The sequence below is a fragment of the Orycteropus afer genome, unplaced genomic scaffold (genome assembly GCF_000298275.1).
Source record: "Orycteropus afer afer isolate SDZICR_OR568_19922 unplaced genomic scaffold, OryAfe1.0 scaffold00346, whole genome shotgun sequence".
Taxonomy (NCBI): domain Eukaryota; kingdom Metazoa; phylum Chordata; class Mammalia; order Tubulidentata; family Orycteropodidae; genus Orycteropus; species Orycteropus afer.
In genome coordinates, this window is record NW_006921933.1 from 3,336,749 (window position 1) to 3,347,988 (window position 11,240).

Below are 11,240 nucleotides of genomic sequence, written 5' to 3' on the forward strand. Positions count from 1 at the left end.
TTGACCCTCCACAACAATGAACTAATACTGTATTTGTCCTTCTGTGATTGACTTATTTCACTCAGCATAATGTCCTCCAAGTTCATCCATATTATGTGGTGTTTTGCAGACTCAATATTATTCTTTAGTGCTGCATAGCATTCCATTATATGTATGTACCATAGTTTGGTCATCCAGTCTTCTGCTGATGGGCACGTAGGACATTTCCATCTTTTTGCTATTGTAAATAGTGCTGCGATGAACATAAGTGTGCATATATCTGTTCTATCTTGGCTCTCACCTCTCTAGGATATATACCTGGTAATGGAATTGCTGTGTCAAATGGTATCTCCAATTCTAGCTTTCTAAGGAATCACCATATTGCTTTCCACAGTGGCTATATCACTTCACTGTCCCACCAGCAGTGTATAAGAGTCCCAATCTCTCCACAAACCCCCAGCATTTGTTATTTTCTGTCTCATTGAACCTTGCCATCAGTACTGGGGTGTGATGGTATGGTGTAGTAAATTACTTAGTGTGGCTTTTCTATCCATAAGTCTTTGTAAACTCTGTGGTGGAATTTTCTGTGAGCAACTGAGGAGCTCCTGATTGTAAAAGTTATCCACCTGGGGTATATCTGTTGGGCGCAACACAAAGCAATGTTCTGGGAGGTTCCTGCTCTCTCTCAGGTCTTAGAATTCTGATGTTATGATTGGTTAGTTTGGCCCCTCTGCCGGGCTCAAAAGGAGGCCTCCTAGAGGCAAAAGAAGTCTCTCTCTGACTGCTGTTTGAAGAAGATGTACTGCTGAAAGAGATATGCGCTTCTGGGAAAGAGATGTAAGAGACACTCATTGCTGAGTGAGATACTGAAAATATTTCCCTTAACATAAAGAGTATCTTAAAATTCAACAAGAACAATGAATCCAAAGAAAAAATGGATCTTAAATATGAATGCCAAACTTCCTTCTGAGGAGTGGCTGGTGGGTTTTAACTGCCTTCTGGTTAGCAGTCAAATGCCTTAGGCATTATGCCACCAGATCTCCTATGAATGGGTTGTGTTATTGTTAGGTGTCGTAGAGTCATCTCCAACTCACAGTGACCCTACGCACAGCAGAAAGAAACACTGCCCGGTCCCACACCAGCTCCAGGGTTCTGGCTATACTTGAGCCCACTGCCATAGCCACCAGGTCAGTCCATCTTGTTGAGGACCTATCCCCTCTCTCGTTGACCCTCTACCTTACCAAGCATGACATCTTTCTCCAGGGCATGGTCCCTTCTGACATGACCAAAGTAGGTGAGACGAAGTCTGGCCATTGCTGCTTCCAAGGACCATTCCAGCTACACTTCTTCCAGGACAGATTTGTTAGTTCTTTTAGCAGTCCACAGTAATTTCAGCATTCTTCACCAGCACCACAACTCAAAAGCACTGACTCTTCTTTGGTCTCCCGTATTCATTGTCCAGCTCTTACTTGCATATGAGGCGACTGAAAATGTCATGTTTGTGTCAGGCACACCTTAGTCCTCAAGGAGACATCTTTGCTCTTCAGCACTTGAAAGAGGTCCTTTGCAGCTGTTTTGCCCAGTGCTATACGTTGTCTCATGTCCTCACTGCTGCTTTCATTGGCGTCGACAGTAGAACCAAGCAACATGAAGTCTTTGACGACTTCAATCTTTTCTCCATTTATTGTGAGGATTTTTGTTTTCTTTATACTGAGATGTATTCCATTCTGCAGACTGTGTTCCTCAATCTTCATCGGTAAGTGCTTCAAGTCATCCTCACTTTCAGCAAGGAAAATTGTGTCATCTCCATATCGCAGGTTATTAAGGATTCTCCCTCCAATTCTGATGCCACATTCTTCTTCTTATAGTCCAGCTTCTTGGATTATTTGCTCAGCATACAGACTGAATAAGTATGGGGAAAGGATACAATCCTGATGCACTCCCTTCTTGATTTTAAACCATGCTGTGTCCTCTTCTGTTCGCGTGACAGCCATCTGGTCTCTGTACAGGTTCCTCATGAGTACAATTAATGTGTGTTTCATAACAAATTATGAATAACATTGAGAGGAACGAGAGGAATTCTCGTTCCTCTCAATGTTATTCATAATTTGTTATGAAACACACATTCAAATGCTTTTGTTTAGTCAGTAAAATACAAGTAAACATCTTTTTGGTATTCTTTGCTTTGAGCCAAGATCCATCTGACATCAGCAATGATATCCCTTGTTCCACATCTTCTCCTGAATCCAGCTTGCATTTCTGGAAGTTCTCTGTCAATATACTGCTGCAACTGTTTTTGAATTATCTTCAGTAAGATTTTACTTGTGTGTGATATTAATGATATTATTAATACGCATTGTTGGGAGAGAGACTGAGAGACTGTTAGGAGAGAGACTGTGGGCTGGGAGAGAGACTGCATGTTTTTCCTGAACTTGAATTGTAGCCTGGTGCTTTCCTAATAAACCCCATAATCTGTGAGTTCTGTGGCCACTGCAGCGAATTATCGAACCCAGGAGAGAGGTGGTGGGTGCTTGGGCAGGAATGGTTGGTGAAAGGGTTGGAGGGAGGCAGGGTGGCTGGCCTTGCAGTAATAGGCCTTGCTATTGATGGTGATTCTGTCTTCCTCTTGGGCTAGAGGACGTCAGGAGATGTGGCCTCCTTGCCCTTTTTGCAGATGGTATCTCGTTGTTTGGATTTGCATCTCTCTGATGGCCAGTGATTGTGAGCATCTCTTCATGTATTTGCTGGCCACCTGAATATCCTCCTTGGTGAAGTGTCTACTCATGTCTTCTGCCCATTTTTCAATTGGTTTGTTAATTCCTTTGCTGTTGAGACGTTGGAGTTTTCTATAAATCTTAGAGATAAGTCCCTTGCCAGATATGAAATTATCAGCAAACATGAATTTGTTGCTGTCATTTTTGTTATGTGCTTTTTTGTGGTGTTGATTTCTTTGTTCCATATAATTTTCTATGCTGAGCTCATTTTGTTTATAATTTGTGTTATCACTTCCTTTGTTGATATCGTTTTAGTATTTGCTAAATATTTGTTCTGGGCCTCTTTTTTATTTTGATGTGAAGGTTTATCATTTTTCTTTGATGTTACCCTGTGATTTATAGTTTTTTTCCCAAGTTTGTAACAGTCCATTCTATCTTGTAGTTGTCTTGACATCCCTATCTTTGGTTTGTAGTTGTCCTCATTTGTCAATTGATGTCTCTGGTTCCCTGTTTACAGGCTTATTTACTGTGGATACTTCCATAGCTGGGTTGGTTTCTGGGTTATATCATCATGTGTGTTAATGTTCTGTTGTTGGCTGTGTTGCCTCTCTGTCCAAAGGACTCCCTTTAGCATCTCTTGTAAGGTTGGTTTGGTTTTAACAAATTCCCTTAATGTCTGCTTATCTTGAAATGTCCTAATTTCACCATCATATTTGAGGGACAATTTTGCTGGGAAAATGATTCTTGGTTGGAAATTTTTCTCTTTCAGGGTTTTATATATACCATCCCATTGTCTTCTCGTCTGCATGATTCCTGAAAACTGGGCATCTTTTTCAAAATTAACATTTTTCGGTGGAAAGAGAAGTGAAATCTTTGGTGTTTGGTAATGTCTCTTTGTTTCCTTTCTAGTGTCCTAACATCTTTCTACAATGCTGAGGATGAGTCAAATCTCCTCTTGCCTAAACTCCCAACGTTGCCAAAAAAGTAAGTTTCAGAATTTAATTTCTTTGGAATTAATTTTGCAGATTTTTTCCCATTTACTCTTAACATTTATGTGACAGTTTATAAGTGTTTTAAAATAAATTTTTATTGACTGTTTCTTATCCTAATCTATGTTTTTCTGTAGTTACAGCAACACATCAAAAATATTTAGGTAAGATAGGCCTTTTTTTCTTTTTTTTCAAGTAAGGTAATCTTTTATTATTTTACGTGTGGTTGAAAAATAACCTTTTTGTTTGTATTTTAGTGAAGAAAATTCTGAAGAAATTATTAAGCTCTTGGGAGATGTCAGGTAAAACTTGTATATATCTTATGTAGCAAGTCTAGTTTCTTAAAGTTGATGTTTAATATTTGAGACAATGTCAAGAGTGAGTCCCTTATTTGTTCTGTTACTACCTTGCTGACATTAGCAGCTCTGAACAATATACAGACATTACTTTCTGTTACTTACTAGTTTTCATTGTATGATCTTTCATTGTGGCAAGTCTTAATAACCTTGTATCATAAGTAAAGGAGGAGAGAGTTTCTAAAATTTAGTAAGTATTCAAGTTCTTTAAGCTCATTAGCAGATTGAGTACTGTAGCCTCAATAAGACAGATGGTACTGGTATAAGTTGGAGAAAGCATTATTGTGTTATTGAGAGAATAGCAATACAATTGTTGTTAAAATAATATATTCTTAATTTGCTCTAAACTGATTTTTTTAAGCTAGGTGAAATTTATGTTCTTCCTTTAGAGAAGATGGAATCAGCCCAAGGTGATGGAAAGTGGAGGATGAGTGGTGGGTTTGCAGGGGTGTTTCAGTTCTCCCTGCAGGAGAGTGTTCACCTGTAGGTTAAATGACAACAGTGACAATTCAGATCTTGGTTTAGGAATGTGGTCAGCTCTGTTGTTGATTGGCCCTTAGCTTGTTGCATTATTTTTAATTAGGCTGAATATTCTTGTCCTTGGAGGAAGTTCTGGGTTCATTGAGCTTTATGCTTATGGAATGTTCAAAATTGCTCGAGTCACAGGGGTAAGTTCTTAAAAATTTTCTATGTCATTTTTCTGAGAATGTGACAATTAATTGATTTATGTAAAAAAAAAGAAAACTTCTTTTTTCAGTTTCAGCTGTTGAGATAAGTTCTTAACTGTTAAAAGTATAATTTTCTTACTAAGATAAAATAGTGAAATGATATCTGTAAAGATTGGGGGCTATTAGAAGACTTTAGTTACTAAGTTGCTATTTTTTTTTTTTAAACCAAAAAAAATTGCTGTAATACACTTGATGATGATTTAGCGTTTACTAGCCTGTGATAGATAAGAGCTATAGTTTGTGATTGGAATGTGGTGCAAGTCATCAGAAACAATCTTATGCTTGGTACCAACTCAGCCGCAGTTGTGAAGTCTCAGTCTTCTCCATAGCTCTTTTGTCTTTACTCTTAGCATTCCCTAAGGAGGTAGAAAATACAGTACACTGTGTGGAATGTGTTGGTTCTCCAACAAAGATTTGGGACCTTGGGGGAATGTGTGTGTGTTCTGGTGATTAGGAAGGACCATGTAGGTGGATGCCCACTGTCATCTGCTAGATGTGCATGGCAGGAGCCAGGTGTATGTGTTTCTACTTGGTTAAGCTCTATGGAAACTCCTCCTGTGTTGATAATACTGAGTATTTGAGGGGTTGAATGTTTTACAGATTGCTGGTACTTGCCTTGCATTATGTTTATCAAGTGATCTGAAATCATTATCAGTGGTCACAGAGGTTTCTTCAGATGGTGCTTCAGAAGTTTCTTACTTTCAGGTGAGTCTTGATACCCAATAGCAATACACAACAAATATATTTGTGGTAGGCTTTACAGGTTTTCTTTATCACGGGATTCTAAGGATCATTAAAACAAAACAAAACAACTTGGGAGTTTCCCTAGCTTGTATATATAGTCTTATAGTGAATAACATTTTATTATTTCCATGGTCAGATACCGTTTTCATAAAAACAGTGCTTTCATGGTCTGTTAATGACCTGGACACTATGCCAATTCAACCTTGTACCATGTTTTCTTAAGATTCTGACCCTAATAATAATAATAACTAATATTTATTGATTGTTTAATACATGCCAAGTACCAAGTGCTCATAATAATTATTTGAAACTTCACATCAGTTTAATGGATATTGCTAGGTGCTGTAGAGTCAGCTGCGAGTCATAGTGAACCTGTGTACAGCAGAAAGAAACACTGCCAGGTCGTGCAACATCCTCATAATCTTTGCTATAACTGAGCCTATCATTGCAGCCACTGTGTCAGTCCATCTCATTGAGGGTCTTTCCCTTTTTCACTGACCCTCCACTTTACCAAGCACTCCAGGGAGTGGTCCCTTCTGACAGCATGACCAAAGTAAGTGAGATGAAGTCTGGCCATTCTCACTTCCAAGGAGCATTCCAGATGCACTTCTTCCAGGACAGTTTTGTTCATTCTTCTGGCAGTCCACGGTGCTTTCAGTATTCTTTGCCAATGCCACAATTGAAAAACATCAACTCTTCTTCCATCTTCCATATTCATTATCCAACTTTCACATGCATATGAGGCAATTGAAAACACCATGGTTTGGGTTAGGTGTACCTTAGTCTTCAGAGAGACATCTTCACTCTTTGGCACTTTAAAGAGGTCTTTTGCAGCAGATTTGTCCAGTGCAGTATGTTGTCTGATTTCTTGACTGCTGCTTCCATTGGTATTGATTGTGGAACCAAGTAATAAGAAATCTTTGACAACCTCAGTCTTTTCTCCATCTATCACGGTGCTGCTTATTGGTCCAGTTGTGAGGATTTTCATTTTCTTTATGTTGAGGCATAATCCATACTGCAGAGTGTAGTGTTTAATCTTCATCACTAAGTGCTTCAAGTCACCTTCGTTTTCAGCAGGCAAGGTCGTGTCATGTGCATATCACAGGTTGTTAAGCAGTCTTCCTTCAATTCTGACACCGTGTTCTTCTTATAGTCCAGCTTCTCAGATTATTTGCTCAGCGTATAGATTGAATAAGTATGGTAAAAGGATACAACCCTGACACACCCCCTTTCTTATTTTAAACCATGCAGCATCCCCTTGTTTTGTTTGAACAACAGCCTCCTGGTCTATGTACAGGTTCCTGATGAGTTCAATTAAGTGTTCTGGAATTCCTAATCTTCTCGATGTTATCCATAATTTGTTGTGATCCACACAATAGAAGGCTTTTGCATAGTCAGTAAAATATAGGTAGACATCTGTGATGATTGGAATTGTGTGTCAATTTGACTGGACCACAATTCTGAGTGATTTAAACAATTGTGATGTGGGTTATTCCCATAGTGAGATCAGACTTGTATATGTTTTGAGCATCCAGTCCATTGAAAGGGTGTTGCCCTAGGGGTGTGGCCTGGTTCCAATGTATTCATGGACATCCTGGGAAAATGAGACACTCTTCTGTGGATCGGGATCCTCTTGTGCTGCCTAAAACTGTCCCTGAGTGAACAATCCACCATTCGGCCTGGTGATCTTGGATTTGTCATTTGTTGGCATGAAGAGCTGGTATCCTGCCTGCCAACCTTGAGCTCGTCAGCCCCTATAGCTGGGTGAGTCGGGAAAAGCCTCCAACTTGACATTTGATCGAAGAACTTGGGACTTGCCAGCTTCTATAAGTGTGTGAGCCATTTTCCTAAGATAAATTTCTCTTTCTCTGTATATATAAGCTTTACTGGTTTTGCTTCTCTAGAGAATCCACCCTAACACAACATCTTTCTGGTACTCGTTGCTTTGAGCCAAGATCCATCTGACATCAGCAGTGATATCCCTTGTTCCACATCCTTTTCTGAATCCAGCTTGAATTTCTGGAAGTTCCCTGTCAATATTCTGCTGCATCCGTTTTCCAATTATCTTCAGTAAGATTTTACTTGCATGTGATGTTAAATGATATTGTTTGAAATTTCCACATGCTGCGGGATCACCTTTCTTTGGAATGGGTACAAATGGGGAGCTCTTCCAGTCAGTTGGCCAGGTAGCTGTCTTCCAAATCTCTTGACATAGATGAGTAACTTCCTCCAGCACGACATCCATTTGTTAAACCATCTCAGTGGGTATTCCATCAATTCCTGGAGGGCTTGTTCTTCACCAGTTCCTTCAGTGCAGCTTTGACTTCTTCCTTCAGTACCATCGGTTCTTGGTCATATGCCACCTCCTGAAATGGATGATCATTGACCAGTTCTTTTTGGTACAGTGACTATGTATTCCTTTCATCTTCTTTTGATGTTTCCTGCATCATTTAGTATTTTACCCATGAAATCTATTGATACTGCAATTTGAGGCTTGAATTTTTTCTTCAGTTCTTTTCAGCTTGAGAAATACCAAGCATGTTCTTCCCTTTGGTTTTCTAACTCCAGGTCTTTGCACGTTTCATTACAGTAATTGACTTTGTCTTCTCTAATAGCTCTTTGAAATCTGCTATTCATCTCTTTTATCTTGTCATTTCTTCCATTTGCTTTAGCTGCTCTCCATTCAAGAGCAAGTTTCAGAGTCTCTTCTGACATCCATTTTGGTCTTTTCTTGCCTTTTTAATGACCTTTTGCTTTCTTCATAGATGATGTTCTTGATGCTATTCCCAGTTTGCCTGGTTTTTGGTCATTGGTGTTCAGTGCATCAAATCTATTCTTCAGATATCCTCTGAATTCTTCTGGTAGTCCATGGTGTTTTCAGTATTCTTCACCAGCACCACAATTTAGAGGCATCAACTCTTCTTTGATCTTGCTTATTCATTGTCCAAGTTTCACATGTATATGAGGTGATTGAAAGTATCACGATTTGGGGTACGTGCATCTTAATCTTCAAAGCAACATCACTACTCTTTACTGTTTAGCACTTTAAAGTGGTCCCTTGCGGCAAATTGCCCAGTGTTGTACTATTTCTGATTTCTTGATTACTGCTTCCCTGGGTGTTGATTCTGGATCCAAGTGAAATGGAATGTTTGACAACTTCAGTCTTTTCTCCTTTTACTATGATGTTGCTTATTAGTCAAGTTGTGAGGATTTTTGTTCTATGTTGAGTTGTATACTCATACTGAAGGCTATAGTCTTTGATCTTTATCAGTAAATGTTTCACGTCATCTTCACTTTCAGCCAGCAAGGTTGTGTTATCTACAGCTTTCAGGTTGTTAATGAGTCTTCCTCCAGTTTTGATGTTTCATTCTTCTTCTTATAGTCTGCCTTCTCAGATTATTTTCTCAGCATACAGATTGAATAAGTATGGTGAAAAAATAGAAGCCTGATGCACATCCTTCCTGGTTTTAAACTGTACTGTATCCCTATGTTCTGTTCAAACAACAACCTGTTGGTCTATGTACAGGTTTCTGTATACATAACAAATTATCCATAATTTGTTATGATCCACACAGTAGAATGCTTTGCATAGTCAGTAAAACACAATAGAAATTTGACAGAGACTATTATTGGCCCCATGCTATAGAGAAGTAAGGATATCATAACTTCTGTCAAATGGATCTTGGCTCAAAGCAAAGGATACCAGAAAGATGTTTACTTGAGTTTTATCAACTATGCAAAAGCATTTGATTGTGTGAATCGTAACAAATTGTGGATAACATTGAGAAGAATGGGAATTCCAGAACACTTAATTGAGCTCATGAGGAACCTGTACCTAGACCAGGAGGCTGGTTTAAAATCAAGAAGGGAATGCATCAGGGTTGTATCTTTTCAGCATACTTATTCAATCTGTATGCTGAGCAAATAATACAAGAAGCTGGACTATGTGAAGAAGAATGTGGTATCAAGATTGGAGGAAGAATCATTAACAATTTGTGATATGCTGATGACACAACTTTGCTTGCTGAAAGTGAGGATGATTTGAAGCACTTACTGATGAAGATTGAAAAATACAGTCTGCAGTATGGATTACATCTCAATATAAAGAAAACAAAAATCCTCATAACTGGACCTGTAAGCAGCATCATGATAAATGGAGAGAAGACTGAAGTTGTCAAGCACTTCACATTGCTTGGTTCTACAATTGACACCAATGGAGGCAGCAGTCAGGACATCAGATGATGGAGGCAGCAGTCAGGACATTAGACGATGTGTAGCACTGGGCAAGTCAGCTGCAAAGGACCTCTTTCAAGTGCTGAGAACCAAAGTTTTCTCCTTGAGGACTAAGGTGCACCTGATGGCACAAGCCATGATATTTTCAGTTGTCTCATATGCATATGAGAGCTGGACAGTGAATAAGGAAGACTGAAGAAGAGTTGATGCTTTTGAGTTGTGGTGCTGAAAAAGAATGCTGAAAGTACCATGGACTGCTAAAAGAACTAACAGATCTGTCCTGGAGGAAGTGCGGCTGGAATGCTCCTTGGAAGCGAGAATGGCCAGACTTCATCTCACCTACTTTGGTCATGTTGTCAGAAGGGGCCATTCCCTGGAGAAGGATGTCATGCTTGGTAGGGTGGAGGGTCGACGAAAGAGGGGAAGGATGGATTGACACAGTGGCACAGTGGCTGCGGTGATGGGCTCAAGTACAGCAGGGATCGCGGAGCTGGTGCAGGCCCAGGCGGTGTTTTGTTCTGCTGTGCATAGGGTCGCTATGAGTCGGAGATGACTCGACGGCATCTAACAGCAACATAGAGAAGTACGTGGGTAACACAGAACGCACAAGTTGCCTGATGGCATAGGATTGGAAAGTGGTGCTGGGCAGTGTGTGCTCTTAACCAGCACACTGCTGCTGTTGCTTTTTTAAAACGTATTTTTTTATTTTTTATGTTTTTATTGTGATTTGGGTGAAAGTTTATAGAGCAAATTCATCCACATTTTGTTTTGTGACATTGCATTCTCCTCAGTGTAACAGAACTCTTCCCACTTTCTCCCTGTGTTTACCATTTCCCTTCATCTTTCTTTCTTATCCCTTCCTGCCTTCTGGGCTTTATCCCTGGGCAGATGCTGCCCTTTTGACCTTATATGGTTGATTGTTCTAATGAGCAGGCGCCTTCCTGCTCTTGTTGTTCACTTTATAGGCCGAGCGGAAAGTTGAGGCACAGGGAGCACATTGCTTCTTGAATATGATGGTCACTTAATACAATGAAAAATCATTTTTATTGTGTGTAGTTGTATTGTCGATCGAGAAAACTGTTTGGACTCTAGTCTTTAAACTTTAGTAGCCTTGCCTTCAATAAGTTTTCCTTAAATTGTCATCTTAAATATCCTGATCACTTAACCCAAAGTGCACCCAGCCCCTCAAAAGTAGAACAAAACAACAACAAAAGATTCAAACTGGCGATGTGTGTGATGGCTTCCAGCAGTCTTTGTTGCACTCAGCGCTCTGAGAAGTCTTGACTAAGTGATTCACTGTCACCCTGGTGGATATTCCCTGTTCAGCGTCTGTGAAAATACCATTGCAGGATTGTATTTGGAGCTATACGCACATGGTTTACTCTTTCTGGGAAATTTGTAATAGACATTTTTATAACAGCTTTATGAGACATCATTTGGTTTATGATATATAAAAAACTATATATATATATATATATATATATATATATATATATA

The 11,240-nt window shown here is 39.4% G+C and overlaps 1 protein-coding gene across 1 annotated transcript in view; it reads left to right on the forward strand.

Moving 5' to 3' along the window:
- The window catches only part of ANAPC4 (anaphase promoting complex subunit 4), a 103,042-nt gene that overhangs the window by 31,941 nt on the left and 59,861 nt on the right, over positions 1-11,240 (forward strand). The window contains exons 4-8 of the mRNA XM_007952568.1: positions 3,603-3,677; positions 3,820-3,846; positions 3,940-3,984; positions 4,622-4,706; positions 5,367-5,491. Of these exons, the coding sequence (XP_007950759.1) occupies positions 3,603-3,677; positions 3,820-3,846; positions 3,940-3,984; positions 4,622-4,706; positions 5,367-5,491 (357 nt within the window). The remainder of the gene's footprint in view (positions 1-3,602; positions 3,678-3,819; positions 3,847-3,939; positions 3,985-4,621; positions 4,707-5,366; positions 5,492-11,240) is intronic.